This window comes from Carassius carassius, chromosome 36 (assembly GCF_963082965.1).
Source record: "Carassius carassius chromosome 36, fCarCar2.1, whole genome shotgun sequence".
NCBI classification, from domain to species: Eukaryota; Metazoa; Chordata; class Actinopteri; order Cypriniformes; family Cyprinidae; genus Carassius; species Carassius carassius.
The window spans coordinates 18,073,395-18,094,324 of NC_081790.1; the positions used below are offsets into that span (position 1 = coordinate 18,073,395).

Here is a 20,930-nt window from a genome sequence, read left to right on the forward strand (position 1 = left end):
GAAGGACAGATTAGAGGCACGATTCACGAAATACATATACATATATATTTTGAAACCATTCACAATTAAAAAAACTCATGTTTTAAAATCGATGCATATGAATCATCAGGGTTTGTAATCGATGCATCGAGAAAGCGAGTGAATCGTTACACCCCTACTATCAAGTACTGAATTTTTGGTATCATGACAACCCTTGTGTGGGTTTATTTTCATACAAAATTCATGTGTCACATTGCTGATGCATGTTACAGACGTAAGATTATGACATGTGGTGACATCTTTTCCACTCAGATGGTCTGGCTGACTGCATGGATCCAGACTGCTGTACGCAGAGCTCTTGTGTGACCAATCCTCTGTGCCGTGGATCACGTGACCCACTTCAGGTTATTCAACAGAGCCAGTCAGAGGTTCAAAAAGTCCCTTCCTTTTATGACAGAATCAAAATGCTTGTGGGTAAAGACAGTACTCACTTCATCCCAGGAATCAACCCATTTAATGCCAGGTACCTCATCTGCCCTGTGATGGACTAAACTACTACATTTATCATGCTCTAATATTGTATTTTTGTGTGCGTGCAGCCTGGCATCTCTGATTCGAGGTCAGGTTTTGACCTCAGACGGCACTCCTTTGGTGGGTGTCAACGTGACCTTTGTGAAGTACCCTCACTATGGTCACACCATGACTCGCCAGGATGGCACGTGAGTAACTTCAAATTATTTAACCCCCTTTCGATTCTTCCATATGCAGTTGAATATGTGCTGAAGTATATTTGCTGTCCCGGTTCTCCCTAGTTTTGATCTGGTGGCCAACGGCGGAGGCTCTCTGACTTTGCGGTTTGAACGGGCCCCGTTTCTGAGTCAGGAACGAACAGTGTGGCTACCCTGGAATCGCTTCTATGCCATGGACACTGTGGTGCTTCAAACAGAGGAGAAAACCACAGCCAGATGTGACCTGAGCGGTTTTGTCAGGCCTGATCCTGTGGTTCTTCCCTCCCCACTGTCCTCCTTCTTCAGCTCCAACCCTTCAGAGAGACACATCCTCCCTGAGAGCCAGGTGCCACATTCAACACCACTACCATCACTTCTCATTTCTTTCATGTTCACGTAGGTCATTCCACTCTTCTGTTGGCTTTTTAGTTGCATTTATATTCTCTTTTTATTATATATACTCTCCTTCTTCACTCTTGGCTGGTCTTTTGTTGTTAATCTTCGTTTTCGCTCTTGAACTCCTTTTGACTCATTCACGTCCTCATACCTTCTCGCAATCATGGTTTATCTCTGCTGCTTACCATTCATCTCTTTTTAAAGACTGACAGCAGCTGCAAGAGTTTTTGATTTTTAGCACTTTGAGAAGCCATTAACCCACTTTTCGCTTCCTCTGACTGTCCAGGTGCTTCACGAGCAGGTGGAGATTCCCGGCACCAGTCTTAAACTTTGCTATTTGAGCTCCAGGACCTCAGGCTACCTCTCACTGCTCAGGGTGATCCTGACCCCAGCTCTAGTGCCTCTCAGCTTGGCCAAAGTGCACCTGATGGTGGCCGTGGAGGGTCATCTCCTTCAGAAATGGTTCCATGCATCTCCTAACCTGGCTTACACTTATATCTGGGACAAGACTGACGCCTACAGGCAGAGGGTCCTCGGCCTGACCGAGGCTTTGGGTAAGTGGGGTATGGAATCTTGTCAGGAAACAGGTGTATTTTAACTGTTATCTTGTTTCTTGTCTATGCTATTGTCTTTTCCCCAATGTCTTCTCTTAATTTGAGCTCCAAAACACAGATAGTTTGTAGTTTAATGAGACTGTATGTCTCTCTTCCATTATGGTGTGTGCCAGCGGCAAGTTCCTCCTGTGAGCTAATGAATTGTTATGTCCCCGCTTGGTGATGGAGTGTTTAATTAAGATAGCACAGCTTTGCTCTTCCTCTAAGTGTCTTCCCTCTCTGTCATTTTCCCCTACATTCTTCACGTTTCTTTCCTGTCCCTATTTCCATCTGTCAATCTTTCTCTATAGTGTCTGTGGGGTACGAGTATGAGACATGTCCCAGTCAGATCCTGTGGGAGAAGAGGACAGCTGTGCTGGAGGGATACGAGCTCAACCCCTCAAACTTGGGCAGTTGGTCTCTAGACAAACACCACATGCTGAACGTCCGCAGCGGTAAGATATGGAAACACCTATTCATGTAGAAGTTGATACACCCTTTAGGAAAGGGCAGAAGAACTTGGAAGTGACATCAGCAATGGAAAATGCATACACTATTGGCCTGGACTTTTCTATTCTTTAGACTTTAGCTCCTGTCTCTACTTTATCTCTACTCAAACACACCTTTCTGTAAGTTTCAAGTAATCCTGAAGACTTATTTTACAGATGTGTTTGATTATAGATGCAGCAAAATGCTGCTGTACAGTGGCCTTCAAGGACCAGAATTGTCAATCCCTGAATGATCAGGCTAATTACAATGAGCCAGGATGTATTTCCTATGAGGCACTTGTTTGGTAAAATACACTTAACAATGTACAAGGGACAGGTCATCCCTGCAGCTGATGGTTTAACAAGCTTCTCCAAGAAAAAAATGTCCATTACTGACTCACACTGTGTGAAATGTGTTGGTATTAAGCATTATAGAACAGGAGTTACTTTGTGCTTTTTCACACCTGTTTATCTTCAGGCTTTTGCAGCAACTAAATTTCTCCTTCCTGAAGACTTATTCAATTGCTATAGGAGATAGGGAGGTTCGTGTTAAAAGAAAAACATTTTATTGTGATTATAGCTTGGCTAGTGGAAAATCAAATAAGGACACAGTGATGGCAGTGCCCTATAAAATAATTCACACTTTATGTGTAATATTGCTTTTTTATGCACCTTTTCCATTGCTCATAATTTCATCACTGTATTAGGGTAAAATTCTGTGCGTTTGCAGGACCAGCAAATGTATTAGTTTGTTATTGATGATTATGAGGTCTTTAATGACTGCTGGTTTCACACTATTGATCATGAAATGCAATAAATATGTCACACTGTAGAAATTGATGCTTTCATTTAAACATCACATGTGTGTGTGTAAAGACCATTAGAAATATGTCATGTTTGAAATCTCACGCAGTTGCGCTTAGTGACAGTGTTTGATTTATTTTACACAGGCATCCTTCATAAGGGCAGCGGTGAGAATATCTTCCTCTCCCAGCAGCAGCCACCCATCATTAACAGTATTATGGGTAATGGCCGAAGACGCAGCATCTCCTGCCCAAGTTGCAGTGGGATGGCTGAGGGCAACAAGTTGCTGGCTCCGATGGCCGTAGCCTGTGACGGAGAGGGTAACCTGTATGTGGGTGACCTTAACTTTGTGCGGAGGGTCTATCCGTCCCTCAATACCACAGCTGTACTGGAGCTCAGGTAAATCTGATAGGATGCACAGCTGACAACATTAAAACAGTATTTGTAATTCATTTCACCTCTGTAATATAAGACATTATAAAGTAGAACAGAATAGTCTGCTAAAATAATAATTGTCTGGAGTTGGTTCTAAATCAAATCACATTTAAATCAAAACTGCATGAGGCTTCAATTCCAAGATCCACTGACAGGAAAAGCTGTCAGAAGACGATAAATAATAATTCAAACTTGTCATTTGATATTGTTTTGTGAAATCAAGGGTTTCCCATGAGCACCACAGCTCAATATGTCAGAGCAGTGGCACTGACCACAAAGGCAGCAGTTATTGCAGTTTGATGAAATATGATAATAAACACTTGACATGCATTGATAAATCTTGCACTGCTACACAAATGGCGTTTATTATGACAATAAATAAGTTCAGTTTTGATTTAATGTTGTTTTTAACAACTGGAATAGCTTTTACAATAAGATGTTTTGACCATTTATTCTAACGGATGCATTATTTTTTTATTTTCTCTTCGCCTGCTTCATGAAGAAATAAAGATTTGAGACACAGGTAATTAAAATAAATGCAGAATCTAAAAAAATGTAGTCATGTGTGCATGTCTAAATAGCATGCTAATGTGTCTAAAAAATGTAAATTTGTTGTAGCAGAATTTCATCTTTTTTCCCCTTTCTATCAAAGTGTTTTCTTTTTTTAGCTCCAATTACTTTACCAGCAATGAACTATTCACATTTCATCATGTTCACCAAGGTAACCATGCTGTTTGTCAGAGGATTTTATTAAGAGACATTCTCCCATTTGCCCTATTTCCATAGCAACAGTCCAAGCCATAAGTACTATTTGGCAGTAGATCCGGTGTCGGGTTCCTTGTTCCTGTCAGACACCAACTCCCGGCAGATCTACCGCGTTCGCTCTCTGAATGGGGCACGACCGCTACTGGATAACGCTCAGGTGGTGGTGGGGACGGGAGAGCAGTGCGTCCCGTTCGATGAGGCTCGCTGCGGTGATGGAGGCAAGGCAGTGGAAGCCACACTAATGAGCCCAAGAGGTGCTTTTTTTAAGAAATATTCCGGTTTTCTTCACGATCTGTGACTTGGGAGAAGCAGAAATGACACACAGTACTGCACCTTACTACATCCTGAACTTGTTCACAGTTAGCTTTTACGCAAGACAAAGTATCATTTCCACGGTGTGACGCTTCACAATTATGACTGAGGCACATTTTTATTTTCCATGAACCTAGAAAGCATCAACATTTAATCCCTTAGACAGTTACCAGACGCTGTCATTTTCTATGCTATCACAAACCTCAGTAACCTGTAATTCTCTAGACTCAGACATCGTTCTTAAAGCCCAGCATGGCCACTGATGTGAGGAAAATAAATGACACAGAAGGTAAAGAGAGATCGTAAGGTTAGCAGACTGCACTCAGAGACCGACTCTGCCTTCTTATCTCAGAATAAAACGCACTCTGACATGATTACCATGACAGCGTGAATCAAACTGTATCAGTCGAGCGGCACAGCGTCTGACTCTTTTCCAGATCATTGCTCCCACACACACACAGACTACTAATTATTTTGCCTTTAAAAAACACCTTGCTCTCTGGAATATCGGAATGGGAGGGAAATCAATCAGATACTTGGGGAGCAGTTTTATTCTTTAGGAGAGTCTGCAATGACATTGACGAGAAGTTTAAGAAGAAAATGACCATAAGTATTAGATAATTACAACAATAGATAATTCTGTCTCAGTTGTCCTTTTTAATACCAGGTGGATGTTTTCTACATAGTTACAGTCATACAATTTGTAATGTTATCAAGCACAAGTATTGAGTTTCTTCACTGTCGGTTCTTTCATGCAGGTGTTGCATTGGATAAGAGCGGCCTGATGTACTTCGTGGATGCTACCATGATACGAAAAGTGGATCAGAATGGCATTATCTCCACTCTGATAAAGACCAATGACCTGACTGCAGTCAGGCCCCTCAGCTGTGACTCCAGCATGGATGTCAGCCAGGTTGTAATTACTTTTCTCAACTCTCTTGCACTTGCACTCAGTTGAGGGTCTATCAAGAGAGGGTCAGGCTCCTAAAAATAAATGAACGGTTGTTGAAATCTGTTCTAAAGTGCCTAGCTCAGATGCCATATAATGTGTATAGATGTATAGTATCTTATTTGAATTTGTCTGCAGTGTGTGCAAGTTCAAATTAACTTCTTGAATATCACATACAGACCAATCTCAATGAATACGAAAATCGCTCAGCTTCATTTGTCATTTGTCTAGGTCACTTGTAATGCAGAAGCAATACATTTTGTGTCCTTACATAGAAACAATCCATTAAAATTAACATTGTTAATTATCAAAGTTATTTTATAGAGTCAGAGAGATCATTTGTTTACCAGGGTATATTATAAATTCTTTTGAGCAAGTTTGATGGCACCCTATGTAAATTAATATTGATAAAAAAAACACACACATTTGATTGAGATTGTCATCATTGATGTTTTAATGTAGAGGATTTGACAATGGAATATACAGTGAAAAGGACAGTAAAGGACAGGAACTAAGTAAATAGGCTGTTTAATCTAAATAAATTTAACAAGTAACTTACTGAATACTGTTTTCTTTTTACAATTTACAGGCCCCATGAAGCTTTAATATAAACTGTCGAATACAGTTGTGTAAACACATTTCAGCCTGTTTATTTCTGTTTGCGTGAAATGCGTTTTTCATCATGTTTCATCCTTGTGTCTTTGAGCTTGTGCTCGCCAATATTTGCTTGTCACAGTGTCTCTTTGGGTATTAACGTTTGACAGTGACAAACAATGGAACTGGATTATCAATCAAGCAGCTGTCATCATTTGTCTATCGCTGTAATAAATTCATAGGTCTGCAGATTCGTTCCACTCGGAAGAATCTGTAACACATTATAAAAAAAAAAAAATAATTGCAGTAGGAAATCTATTGTCAGAAATGGGAAATGGATTAAGTTTGACCAGACGCAGGGATAAAGGGAGATATCAAAAGCAATCCCACTGGGCAAAAATTTACACTCGAAGACCACAACTGCTCAGCATGCCCAATTATTGTCCTTTTTGTGTTAATGTACTCTTCATGTTTAATGTTTCTTAACATCAGGTACGTCTGGAGTGGCCTACAGACCTAGCCATCAATCCTATGGACAACTCTCTGTATGTGCTGGAGAATAATGTCATACTGCGTATCTCTGAGAACCACCAAGTCAGCATTATTGCAGGGCGGCCCATGCACTGCCAGGTCCCTGGCATTGATTACTCGCTCAGCAAACTAGCCATTCATTCTGCCTTGGAGAGTGCCACAGCCATCGCCATCTCCCACACAGGTGTGCTTTATATTGCCGAAACCGACGAGAAGCGCATCAACCGCATACGGCAAGTTAGCACCAGTGGCGAGATCTCCCTGCTTGCCGGTGCTGCCTCAGAATGCGACTGCAAGAATGACGTCAACTGCAACTGTTTCTCAGGAGATGATGGCTACGCTGCGGATGCCAGCCTCAATTGTCCTGCTTCGCTGGCTGTGTCACCAGATGGTACCCTGTACATCGCTGACCTGAACAATATCCGTGTACGTTCGATCCGCAGCAACCGCCCTAATGCCACAGCAAGTGGACAGTATGAAGTGGGTTCATCTCTGGAACAGGAGCTATATTTGTTTGGTCCTGACGGCCTTCATAGGCAAACAGTTAGCCTCATTACAGGCTTGGCCCTGTATAACTTTACCTACGGGCTGGATGGAGAGTTGGCAGCAGTTACCGATGCCTCTAACAATACACTTCGAGTGAGGAGGGAGGCGTCTGGCTCTATCAGGCTTGTGCTGTTGCCAGAGAACCAGGTGGTAACGCTGGGAATGGACCCAGCCGGCAGCCTACGTTCAGTGTCCGCCCTCAGCCAGGAAGTGGCACAGCTCAGTTATTACACTAACACAGAACTTTTAGCCGCCAAGTCAGATGAGACCGGATGGACAAACTTTTACAAGTGAGTATGAAATGTGCTGTGTGACGATAGAACTTTGAGACAAAGGCAAATCTGGAAATCTCAAGGAAATTAATACAAAACACTCCAAATCACACTCACGCACACACACAAAATAAAAACTCATTAGTCGCAAAGTTTCAGGGGAATTTCAATGAGAATAACTGTCTTACGATAACGGTAATAACTGCACTAGATCTCTAGACATGTGTTTGGTTATTATTTGATGAATAACTGCTGCAATATGCAGGGAAATCTCTTTTTAATAAAATTCTGTTTACATCTGCTTTTTCGTGGGTAGTAATAACACCATGTTTATTGGGCAATGCTAATAAAATAATCTATATTTAACCCAATTTACATAAAATGTGGCTCGTTTGCACTGAAATGATTGATATTGACAATTTAAAATGACCTAGTGATATTTCAGCACATTTAGTACTTTGTTAAGCTGGATAGAGAATATAATGCAGGTTTCTTTGGTCAAATTTTCAGTGTAAAAGGTGCAACTGTTAAAAATTTGCCCTCAGTGTCTCATGGATGTTGTTATAGGCAATGAACTTTGACTTATTTTGTTTCTATGCTCTGTGGTTATCATCTGACTTGAATCCTCATCTAGTCTCAGAGCAGAGGATGTTTTACTAGCATCACTTTGGTCCTGCAGCCATCTAGTGTCTGTAAGATAGAACTGCTCTAGACATTTCAATAGATGTACAGTTGTGGTTGTTTCAAAGTGTTTTATTTTATATGTACAAACACAAACACACAATGAATGTGTATAATTGCCAACTAAAAAAGCTGAAAGAAAATATTAGATGAAAAACGTAAAAAAGAGGCCTGGTTGCTGGTTGAAGTTTAGGTACTACAATCACTGAAATTAAACTGAAATAAAGGTATATAGGAAGATTAAAAAAAAAAACTAATCAAAATGACAAAAGCACATAACAAAATTATTAAAACTAAAAAAACTCAAATTGAAAAGAGAATACAAATAAAAGCTAATTTAAAATATAACAAATCTTATACTAAGACACTGGCTTCAAACTATTGAAAAGATTAAACATTAATTATAAATTAATTCAAGAAATAATTGTGCAAAGACAGTGTTGCTTATTTATTATATTCATATTAGTGAGTTTAGTCTTGTGTCTCTTCTTCTCAGCTATGACAGTGAAGGTCGTCTAACCAACGTGACTTATCCCACTGGTGTGGTGACCAGTCTGCATCGTGAGATGGAGGAGACCATCAATATTGACATGGAGAGTTCAAACAGAGATGATGATGTCACAGTCATCACTAATCTCTCGTCCGTAGAGGCGTCCTACACTGTGGTTCAAGGTACACACCCACAACACACAAAGAACGGATCTCAGTCCAGATGTCATGCTGATGCCCCCCGTTTCCCCTCTAAACCACATCCATTAAGACCAAAACACACAGCAGGCAGGTAGGCTGATGTTTCTCTTCACTACCCACAGGGAGGCCACATTGTTTGAATGTGCAGAGTCCAGCAGAGCAGAGAAATCATCATTTTCCAATTTACCATAGGCTGCCTTTAGGGGTTCTTTCAGAAGACTTAAACTCTTCTCTTTATATCCAGTGGATTATGTGTTGATGGATTCTCTCACGCAATTCACTTGTAACTTCCTGTAAAGAGTATGCTTTTGCTGTTTACTCAAGACAAATTACATGAAAACCAACCCTTTGGGTGCCTTCTGCTTGTTAGCAGTGTACCAAAATGCACTTGGATTTTTTTTATGACTTTGAAATTGTACATGATTGTGTTTCCCAGGTACATTTCTGTGGAAAACAGCATCTGATCCAATTATAGCTTGTAAATGGAACTGAAGATGTTTGTGCTGCTTTTTGCCAAAGCTAAATCTTCTTTATAACCAAAAGCTGCATTATACACATCTGCCCCACAGTGCTGCGTTTACCCTAATGCACAATAGACTGTCAGATCAGAACTGATGCTTCATACTAAATTAAATGAGGCTGGTTTTAGGGAACACTTCATATTAACTCGCCCTATTACAAACATACTTCACAGATAGATAATAGTTAATGTACATAAATGCCATGAAACAATATTTATATATTTACATAAGCATTTCACTACCATTTAAAAGTTTGGTGTCAGTATGATTTTATCTCTCTGGACTTCTCTGGATTGTAGATGTTAGGATATATGATTTTGTTTTATTTATTTTTTTTCGGTTTTACTTGTATTAGAATTGATGTATTTGATCATTTAAAAAACATTAAAAAAGAAACTTTTATTCAGCATGGATGCATTAATTTAAAAAATCTTACAGTTACAGTACAGTCATTTATAATGTAAATGTAAAATTAACAAAGAACCCTAAAAAAGTTTTCACAAAAATATTAAACAGCAAAACATGTTTTAATGTTTATAATATGTAATGTTTCTTGGGAACCAAATCAGCTAATTAGAATGATTTCCGAAGGATCATGTGACACTGAAAACTGGAGTAATGATACTAAGAAATTCAGCCTTGCACCACCGGATTAATTTACATTTGTAAATACTTCGAGATATAAAACAATTATTTTAAATGACTCTTTTTTTTTTTACTGTATTTTTGATCAAATAAATGCAGACTTGATGAGTTTTTTGATGAGACTTCTTAAAAAAAATAAAAAACACTTAATTAAACTTTTAAGCAGTAGTGTATATGTGTACATTCATAATGATATGTGAAAGATATCTGACCTATATTCTTTTTGCCTTTTCACAGACCAAGTGAGGAACAGCTATCAGTTGTACCACAACGGCACACTGCGAGTGTCCTATGCTAATGGAATGGGCATCAGCTTTCACACTGAACCACACATCATTGCAGGATCAGTGAGCCCGACCATCGGGAGACGCAACATCACTCTACCCACTGATAGCGGCCTCAACTCTATCGAATGGCGCATGAGAAAAGAGCTGACCAAGGGCAAGGTCACAGTGTTTGGCAGGAAGTTGCGCGTAAGCCTTTTTTATTTACCATTGAAGTTATCAATTAAAGTCAATTTTATTTGTAAAGCACTTTTCACAATACACATTGTTTCAAAGCAGCCTTACAGAAATTCAGAATGATAATGTTTATAATATTTTAACTCATTTAGCAGTTAAGAGCTGGGCGATTGGATAGTTTACATTCTGTGACAATATAAACAATCAATCACTTGAGATTTGCTAAGAAAACGGCAAACTTTTGATGTTTGAATAGATAGTTTAGAGCAGGGGTAGGCAACGTCGGTCCTGGAGTGCCGATGTTCTGCAGAGTTTAGCTCCAACCCTAAAAAAAGCCTCACCTGCCTGTAGCCCTAGTAATTCTGAAGACCTTGATTAGCTTGTTCAGCTGTGTTTGATTAGGGTTGGAGCTAAACTCTACAGGACAGCAGCACTCCTGGACTGACCTTGCCTACCCCTTGTTTAGAGCTTCTAAAAATGTTAAATGTTTTCCTGCAGGTCCACAGCAGAAACCTTCTGTCCATTGACTATGACCGCAACACCAGAACAGAGAAGATCTACGATGACCACCGCAAGTTCACTCTGCGCATCATCTATGACGCCCAGGGCCGACCAGCCACCTGGCTTCCCAGCAGCAGCTTAGCCCTGGTCAATGTGTCTTATTCACCCACCAGCCGGTTGGTGGGCTTGCAGAGGGGCAGCATGAGCGAGAAAAGCGAGTTTGACACATTTGGACGGATCCTGTCCCGAACCTTTGTTGATGGGAAAGTTTGGAGCTTCAGCTACATGGACAAAGTGAGTTGGCTTTTGGATTACAACAAAAGATTTGGTTTTCTTACTGTGTTAATATACTAATTTTAACATTTTCACTTTTTTCGTTCTCTTTCACTCTACAGTCCATGGTGTTGCTGCTCCAGCAGAGTCAGAAACAGTACGTCTTTGATTTTGACACAGCGGGCCGGCTCACGGCGGTCACTATGCCGAGCATGGCCAGACACACTATGGCCACCCATGTGTCTGTTGGTTTCATTCGCAACACCTATAACCCCCCTGAGAGCAATGCCACCATTATCCACGACTTCAGCGAGGATGGGCGTCCACGCGCTACATTCTACCTGGGAACGGGCCGGCGTGTGCTCTACAAGTACGGGAAGCTCGGAAAGCTCTCTGAGGTGCTGTATGATGCCACTGCCGTTACCTTTGGCTATGATGAAACGACTGGAGTGCTTAAAATGGTCAACTTACAGAGCGGAGGGTTCTCTTGCACCATTCGCTATCGCAAACTCGGCCCCCTAGTGGACAAACAGATGTACCGCTTCTCAGAGGAAGGAATGGTCAATGCTCGTTTTGACTACACCTATCATGACAACAGTTTCAGGGTGGCCAGCATAAAACCAGTAATAGGGGAAACCCCACTTCCTGTGGACCTGTACCGCTACGATGAGATTTCCGGTAAAGTCGAACACTTTGGCAAGTTTGGCATCATATACTACGACATCAACCAAATCATTACCACGGCAGTGATGACGCTCAGTAAGCATTTTGATGCACATGGTCGCATCAAAGAAGTGCAGTATGAGATCTTCCGCTCATTGATGTATTGGATGACGGTGCAGTATGACAGTATGGGTCGCGTAATTAAACGTGAACTAAAGATCGGTCCATATGCTAATACCACACAGTACCGCTACGAATATGATGGTGACGGCCAGCTTGTTGGTGTCAAAGTTGATGACTGGTCTACTTGGCGCTACAGCTACGACCTAAATGGCAATCTCCATTTGCTTAACCCTGGTAACAGCGCCCGTCTGCTGCCACTACGCTACGATCTTCGAGACAGAATCACGCGACTCGGCGATATGCAGTATCAGCTCGATGAGGATGGTATGCTTGCACAGAGGGGCTCAGACATCTTTGAGTACAATTCCAAAGGTCTTCTCGAGCGAGCCTACAGCCGCATAGCAGGAGGTTGGAGCGTCCGCTACCGCTACGATGGCTTGGGTCGCCGCGTCTCCCGTAGAACCAACGAAGGCGAGCATCAGCAGTACTTCTATGCTGACTTGAACTACCCCACTCGGGTCACCCATGTTTACAACCACTCGAGAGCTGAAATCACCTCCTTCTACTATGACCTGCAGGGTCATCTATTTGCTATGGAGGTCACTGGCGGAGAGGAATACTACATTGCCTCTGACAACGTAGGCACTCCGCTGGCCATCTTCAGCAGCAATGGGCAGATGGTCAAGCAGATGCAGTACACAGCGTATGGAGAGATCTACCATGATTCCAACCTGGATTTCCAGCTCATATTAGGCTTTCATGGAGGGCTTTATGATCCTCTCACAAAGCTGGTGCACTTCGCCCAGAGAGACTACGACGTGCTGGCAGGAAGATGGATCGCACCTGACCATGCATTGTGGCCGAAGATAGGCAAAGAACCAGCTCCGTTCAACCTGTATATGTTTAAGAACAATAATCCACTCAGTGATATGATTGATGTGAAAAATTATGTGACAGGTGAGAGGGTGATGAAATGTTCTGCTTTGTATATATAGGCTGAGCTTAGAGGTTATGTGTAAATGACTCACATTGGTTCCTGTGACAGCTGGTGAAAGATTTTTTTTCTCTGTTTTGTCTTGCAGATGTGAAGAGTTGGCTGGTTATGTTTGGCTTCCAGCTCAGCAACATCATTCCAGGGTTTCCAAGACACTCGCTTTATTTTGTTGACCCTCCTTATGAGATACTTGCCAGTGAGGACTCTGATAATGTTCAGGTCAGTTTGTTTTGGCAATCATTTTTCTATTAAAATAGTTTGTCAACATTTGTTGAGCAAATGGCTTCACCACTTTACATTCAGTATTTTCACTGACCACATAATGTTTAGAATTATCAGATTATATTCCATGTATTTTTAGATATGTCCTCAGTATTTTTTTCATTTTAAGTCTTAAGTGTTTTTTGCTTTACAAAAAAAAAAAAAAGGTTATTCACAAAAATATGTTTAAACACATTTATGAAGACAATTTGCAAAATGTTTTTGTTAAAAATATGTTCATTACCATTCAAGACTTTTGGTTCAGCATCGTTCAGAATTTTCTCTTGAAATAAATACTTTTCTTTACCTATGAAGCATTAAACTGATAAAAAGTTAAAGTAATTTATAATGTTACAAAATACTTCTATTTCAAATAAATGCTGTTCAAGCTTTGAACTTGAACTACTCAAAAAAACTGATCATGGATAACAAAAATATTAAGCATGTGCAACTGTTATATAATAGGAAAAGTTTTTACAAAATCATCATATTAGAATGATTTCTGAAGTCTTGAGTAATAGCTGAAAATTCAATTCAATTCAATTAAAGTTTATTTGTATAGCGCTTTTTACAATACAAATCGTTACAAAGCAACTTTACAGAAAATTACGTTTCTACAATATTTAGTAGTAGCTTATAAGTGGTATAATTCAGCTTTGTTATCAGGAATAAATTACATTTTAAAATAGAATCAAAAGTTATTTTAAATTGCAATTGTATTTCGCAACATTAACATTTTACTGTATTTTTGGTCAAATAAATTGTGTCAAAAACCTCAAACTTTAGAACAGAAGTGAGTGTTATAATTTCAACAAAACCTTATTTATGTTAGCCAGGTAAATAACATTATCCTCCTGACAAATCTGCAGAATTTGCAGCAACAATATAGAATACATCACATAAAACCAATTGTTTGTTTGTAAGGCAATAGAATGGACAAAAACTACAACAATCTTTTTTTTTAAGTAAAAAAAAATTCAAACAACATTTTTAATGTCTGTATAGTCAGCACGCCCCTGGTTTAAAGGGACAAAAGGCTTATGTCAAATTGTCTGAAACGCTCTCACACATACTGTACCTTCAAATCAGACAACCTAGAATTGAAAGTGACCATATGTATCATATTACCACTGAACCACTTTTATCAAGTGTCACTAACTGTTCACCCGTTTTACAGCTTTTGACTGGAGTTCAGCATTCAGTGGACAGACATAACCAGGCCTTTATGGTTCTAGAGGGGAGGCGGCTCAACAAACAGCGGTGCACCAAGCGCGACAAGCCCGGTTACTGGTTTGGCACCAGCACACCCATTGTAGGCAAAGGCATGATGATCGCTATCAAGGATGGTCACGTATTAACAGACCTGTCCAGCTCAGCTAGCGAAGACAGTCGCAAAATATCACAGATCCTCAGCAACGCCATCTACCTGGACGGCACGCATTACACCATAGATGGACGAGACTGTCACTTCTTTGTGAAGCTTGGATTGGCTGACAGTGACCTGTTGGCCCTGGGTCTCAACAGCGGCCATAAGACACTGGAGAGCGGGATCAACGTGACGGTCAGCGGGCGATCCCGCCGGGGTGTCACTTTAGAAATCCACTCCACCAAACTCACATATAGTGTCCGGTATGGGCTGTCAGCGGAGGTTCTGGAAAAGGAGCGGAGCCGCCTGCTGGAACAAGCCCACCAGAGGGCGCTGTCTGGAGCCTGGGCCAGGGAGCAACAGCAAGTGCGCGAAGGCAGGGAAGGAGGACGTGTGTGGGCTGAAAATGAGAAGCAACAACTGTTAGCCATGGGGAAGGTCGCGGGCTATGAGGGCTACTACGTGCTCCCCGTTGAGCAGTACCCTGAACTGGCGGACAGCAGCGCTAACATCCAGTTCCTCAAACAGAACGAGATGGGCAGGAGGTAACAGAGTTTAGCTGTCGCTGATGCCACACCGTCTCCTACGGAGAAAAACAATAGAACGCTGCAGAGACGTTTCCAAAAAATGGAGAACCAACAGCCAACAGCAAGAACACTATGACTCAATATTGAAAAAAAGCACTTGTGAACAATAATTTTGTAGTGACCTTTTGACTTTATAGAAAGTGTTAAATATTTTTTAGTCATTTTGGACTGGCTGTGAGTGGCGGACATTCATGTGATGATAGTGTGATGGCTCACTGCTTTGGTTTTTCATGACTGCATATCAAACATCACAGAAAAACACAATCAGTTCACCGCACTCTCATGCCGCAGTGCTCAATAAAACAGCATCACTTGCTCCCATACGTGTTTGTGAAACTACACTGGAACATACTTCAAAGGAACGTCAGCGTCTTGACACTTTCAATCTCGTTCCTCATGAATTTTTTCGGTATACGTCGATGCAGTGTTCGGTATTAAGATTTTAATCGCACCGTGTGAAGCTGAGCTTTCTGACTGGCCTTCGCTGGATGTGTTAATCATCAGCTCACACCGTCTGTCCTCTTCTGTTCGCAATATATGACAATCACAGGGGCTGATACACTGATCAAAAACTGTACATGAGCCAACCATTTTGTATAATATGTAAGCGATTATTGATTGTCTTGGTTTTTTATTATTTTATTAATTTAAATTCCACTTGGCAAGTGCAAACAGATGATAGCGTAATATATATAGTTTTTTTTTTAAGTCTTTTAAAACTGTGAAACATATTACACATGTAAAATATTCTCATTGACTCAACAGTTTGGGTGTATCAATTTAAGAACATTTCTCCGAGGAAGTGGCTCCATCACTGCATTGTGTGAAAATCCATTGCAAGACTCATCGCTAAGGTCGAATTCTTTGAATATTATGAAAGCTAAATCAGCCGTTGACCGTTTTTTCTTGGTGTAGAATCTCTTCTGAATGTGGTAAGTCAGTGTGGATATGAGCTTTAAATAGAGCATAATCACACTCAGACACCTGTGGAGGAAGTTCTTTGGAAATTCTATGAAAATAAAAAATTTGCATTTGTACTTTTTGAATTTGAATGACTTCCTTTATAGCTGAGCAGAATAATTGTTTCATTATTCCCATAAAATATATTTCTTAATTGCACAGTTTACTTAATGAAAATATCTAAAGAGCAGACAGTAGAACAACCTCAATCCCAACCAATCTTTCAGTCCGAAAGAAAAAGGTTATTAAAGTGTAAATGGTTCTATTTTTGTATTGGGAAAACCTTTTTTTATTTCTAAAATGTGATTTGGTCTGGATTTGTTTGTACTGTTTGACTTAAATCAGCCAAAATGAATCTAAAAACGTTTCATGAAAACTGTATTCTGTCTAACATATTCTTTTTAGTCTAAATGTACAAGTATAATGTTCTACATTTAAGTCTATATAGTAGTTTATTCTCAGCTCAGCAGTTCCACAACAATTCTACACTGTGAACCCTCAGAGATCAATGACTTGTCTTGTTATTCTCTTATCCAGAATTATATTTAAAAATGAATTCAAAACCATGATTGTCTGTGGCCAGTGGGTTGGAATGACACAGGAAGTGTTTTGTAAAGATGTCTGTGGATGACATGGACTGACATGAACAGAATTCTGACCTTTTGAAAAAAAAAAATACTACCATTGAATTGAAACAATATAGTAACCATTAATAGTTTTGCTATTATTTCCATGGTTTAGACTGAATGGCCAATGATTAGACCGGCTGTAGCTGTCATTGCTGACAGTGAGAAAATAGTGAACACAGTTCTGCTTTAAATAGCCTTGTTGCAGTGCAGCATTACACCCGCTGTAACCACTTCCAGAGAAGTGATGCACACTGGTGCAGGGGGAAGGGATCACTCAAGAGCGTTGCACTTTTCTCTCGAGATTCTGGTAAGTACATGTTGAAAAACTCAAAACAAACAAGGGATGTCGTCAGTTCGTAGATTCTTCTTACCAGGAACTTGAGGAGTCTTGACGTTTGGTCACCCTGTGTATTTTAACACACACCTACATAAGTAAAAAAAAAAGGCTCCAGCAAAGCCATAAGGTCTACAGGTTCTTTACAGACTCTTTATTTATGAACATTAAAACAACAACCTCTCCTAGATTCCAATCAGTGATCATTTTTGTCATGCTTAATTGTTAGTAAGCAAAACCGTGCCATCTGTAGTATCTGAGGGATGGAGAGCTCAATAGAAGACGATGAAAAGCCAGTGAAGTGTTTTGAATGAAAAAAAAGAATGCATTAATAATGCATTTGCAGCTCAGCAAACAATTCCTAAAAGTATTCGCAATCAATATGATCTCTTTTATTTAAAATTTCACATCAACTTTCTATCTGAAAATGCAAACAGAAAAAAGCAGATTATAAATTAGCCAATAAGAAGTAGAATGTTTTATACTTTGTGGCAAAGGTTCAGGTCTGTTCCCTCAAATTGCGTTTAATATGTTCAGAGTAGTATTTTTGCTTCAAAGGGGCAAAGGACATTGTGTTCGTAAAAAAAAAAGAAAACATTTTAAAATTTAAATATGGCCTCCTATCAGTTTAATATGCTGAAACTACAAGTTAGTTTCCTCAACAAAGAAAAAAAAAGAAAGTGTAAACACTGTGGCTCTGTAGTGTTTTCAAAACATTCGTTTTTTTTTTTTGAGTGCCCAGACCATCTTGAATAGGCCACTCTGACTCAACACAACCAGAAAATTACTTTGAAAATCGTTATTTTGGACATCCATTTGGTGTTAGTTTGATGTTAGTAGTGCAGGAACTACACAGAAAGCACATTTGGAGTAAGCAAAAGCCTCAATTACATCATTTTATTTAATAGAAACAAACGTTTTCTGACTCATTAAGACAGCTCAAACATTCAAGGCCATAACTGATTATCAAATCTGGTCTATAAACAAGCAAAATGTAAATGTTTGCATTCATTAATGAAGATGACATCTGTATTATTTTCAAAAGAGAAAGAATAAAAACATTCAGTTTAATAAGATCGACGTGTGTAATCAGCCTCTCAGTGCGTATCGTGCTTCATTGAAGGAATAAAAAGTGGTGCTCCAAGCTGGACTACTGGAAATGGACTCTACAACCAAAACATCACTCTATTAGTTTCTCAATTACTTTTTCAGTAGTCACCCATAAATAAGGACTGAAACATGTTAGAGTGAAAGAACTTGACAAATAAAAGAGGGGCTCATGGTGGTTTCCTTATAATTCTAAGTCAACATGTCCCAGAGACAGCAGCAACACAGAGCTGTCCAACATGCAGTTAGACATGCCTGCTCCCCAGAATCATCCCGCCTGCCCTGCTCCACAACATACACTGGAGAAAAAACACAGGGGTGGAGAAAAACACTGTTCAGAACCTGAATCTAACCTGAATAATGTACCAAATGAAAATGTGTTCAATATGACAGGAAATCAAGGATCTTACCAGTGTTCTTAGGAGGTTCCCCGTACACTGGGCCACCATACTGTTGTTGTGGGTACGCCTGGTATCCCGGCTGGACCGGGTATGACCCAGGGGGTCCAGGAGGGTAGCTTGGGTAACCAGGGTTGGGCTGGTCAGTATTGACAGGATATCCTTGGTACGGCTGTGCAGGGTATCCCTGAGGAGCGTATCCCTGAGGAGGAAATCCTTGAGGAGGGTACCCGGGAGCTGTGGGAGGGGGGTATCCTGGAGCAGTGGGGCCCGGCCCGGTGTAGGGGGGGGGCTGCTCGTAATTCATCTGCACACCGCAGATGAGGGGCGACCTGGGAGAGAGCAATGAAGACATGTGACATTAAGTTAACCTTTGGTTCTCTTGTCATCTTTAACTTACAAAATGTATTAATCCGTAGTTAAGAGTTATTACAAAACCTTTTACATTTTAAGTGCAATCATCCTTTTTAGTTTGTTTTTAACAGTCTATGCATGCATCTAGCAGGGTTAGGTCTATTACAGTTCACTAAAACACTATATATATATACACAGTTTTCACAATATATATATATATATATTTGTGAAAACTGTAAAAAAAATGTGTAGGATGATAAACACCATTCATTTTAATAAAAAATTGTAACGTTATACAGTTTAAGCTATATTATAAATATAAATGTCTTTACTGTCACTTTTGATCAATTATATTGATGAATTGGTATACCTACTTGCTGAAAAAAATTCTCAAAAAAAAAAGAAGAAAATCACACATACCCCAAACTTTTATAGTATATACCATATTCTGTAAACATACAAAGTATTTTGTATTTTGCAACGGGATTCACTTTTCAATTTTGATATTTTGTTCCCACCCTGGACCACCCTATAGTTTTGACTGAGGTTACCTGATGCACCCCTGGTTAAGATTTTTGCTTTGATACGTAGCATAGTATTCAAGAGATAAAAGTGTACATTAACCAGTAGACTTCAACTACATATTTAAAAAACACAATGAGGCTATTAAGGAACAAAAGTACAATAATATGGATATTTCAGTCACATCATTTTAGACATTGCATGTAGAGAAAAATATACTGAAAATGAGAGGCAGTCTCTTTACTCCATTAAATATGATACACTGATCTGAATCAGTAGATGCATCACATTATGTCTAAATATCACAGAGCACATGGGCCAAAAACACAGCTTTAAATGATCATTGAATATCAAGCCACATGAACAGGAATATTCAGCTCTGACAAATATACTTAAGACATCAAAGAGTGAACTGAGAGTATCTGATCTAGCCTGAAGTCAGCTCTCTTGAGTCAGAGATGGTAAATTATTAACTTAGTGGATCTTAATGGAACAAGTTGGCAAGACATTGCTTAAACAACACAGAAAATCCTGAATGAAATGATTAATTCACACAGCGAATCCACTTTCAACAGAGCTTTGTTTCGGCTAAAAACAACTGATGTGAATCCAGACAATATATTGTCAGTAAATCATAATTCATTACTGTATGTTTAACTAATGCTTTGAAACCCCATAAAATGTAGAATTGAACAGGAACATATCCACTTAACATGTATTACACGTTTTAAAGTGTGTTCTAGCAGCCTCCAGGAAGAAGACTAAAACAGAAAACAGACTATTATTTTTAGATATTTTTATGTGCACAAAGTTAGAGAAAACATTTCACTCACTCACTCCGATAATTAAAGGGGAAATGACTAATCAAAATATCAGAAGGAGCACAGTACACTGATAATGCACAGACACTATTTAACTGAACAGAGATGACATAACTGAATCCAATGATGAACTGCCTTTAACTATCATTTTTGCATTATTGACACTGTTTTCCTAATGAATGTTGTTCAGTTGCTTTGACGCAATGTATTTTGTTTAAAGCGCTATATAAATAAAGGTGACCAATAACAATCTAAACTAAGACACACCAATTGAAATAAGCTGACTCTGACAGAAGAATGATGAAATGTCTCAAGTACGTTTATTGTGTTTGACCTGTATATTAACAAGCCTCACTTTCGGAAACTGAATGAAGCATAGTGTTACAGAAACTGCAGTAATAATGAGAATCAGGCGACTGCTGTGGATCTAATTCATTCACAACAAGAAGACGACTGTTCACCTGCTCCCAAACAAAGGTCAGGATCTCACGCGCCCACGCGAATAAATGTGCGACACATTCTGAAAACACAGCAGTTTACACTACAAACACAAAAACTTGAATACTCATGAAATACGTTATATCTTCCATGACTATAATAATAGAACAGCGTCATATCATCATGAAGAAAGACAAAAATACATTTGT

General features: G+C 39.6%; 2 protein-coding genes across 2 annotated transcripts in view; one reads left to right on the forward strand and one right to left on the reverse strand.

The window, feature by feature from the left end:
- LOC132117355 (teneurin-2-like) overlaps positions 1–16,195 on the forward strand; it is a 154,269-nt gene extending 138,074 nt beyond the window's left edge. Inside the window, exons 13-28 of the mRNA XM_059526599.1 lie at positions 292–502; positions 579–698; positions 792–1,053; positions 1,390–1,657; positions 2,008–2,151; positions 3,135–3,387; positions 3,926–3,946; positions 4,210–4,442; positions 5,259–5,413; positions 6,536–7,410; positions 8,570–8,745; positions 10,167–10,402; positions 10,889–11,185; positions 11,287–12,907; positions 13,033–13,163; positions 14,383–16,195. Coding sequence (XP_059382582.1) covers positions 292–502; positions 579–698; positions 792–1,053; positions 1,390–1,657; positions 2,008–2,151; positions 3,135–3,387; positions 3,926–3,946; positions 4,210–4,442; positions 5,259–5,413; positions 6,536–7,410; positions 8,570–8,745; positions 10,167–10,402; positions 10,889–11,185; positions 11,287–12,907; positions 13,033–13,163; positions 14,383–15,120 — 5,741 coding nt within the window. The 3' untranslated portion in view covers positions 15,121–16,195. The remainder of the gene's footprint in view (positions 1–291; positions 503–578; positions 699–791; positions 1,054–1,389; positions 1,658–2,007; positions 2,152–3,134; positions 3,388–3,925; positions 3,947–4,209; positions 4,443–5,258; positions 5,414–6,535; positions 7,411–8,569; positions 8,746–10,166; positions 10,403–10,888; positions 11,186–11,286; positions 12,908–13,032; positions 13,164–14,382) is intronic.
- Positions 16,196–17,963: 1,768 nt separating this feature from the next.
- On the reverse strand, positions 17,964–18,947 carry LOC132116753 (cysteine-rich and transmembrane domain-containing protein 1-like). The gene is made up of 2 exons (XM_059525625.1): positions 18,599–18,947; positions 17,964–18,487 (listed from the first exon to the last, which is right to left on the reverse strand). Exons 1-2 carry the CDS (start codon positions 18,939–18,941, stop codon positions 18,381–18,383), a joined length of 450 nt encoding a protein of 149 aa, XP_059381608.1. The 5' UTR covers positions 18,942–18,947; the 3' UTR covers positions 17,964–18,380.
- Positions 18,948–20,930: the final 1,983 nt, after the last annotated feature.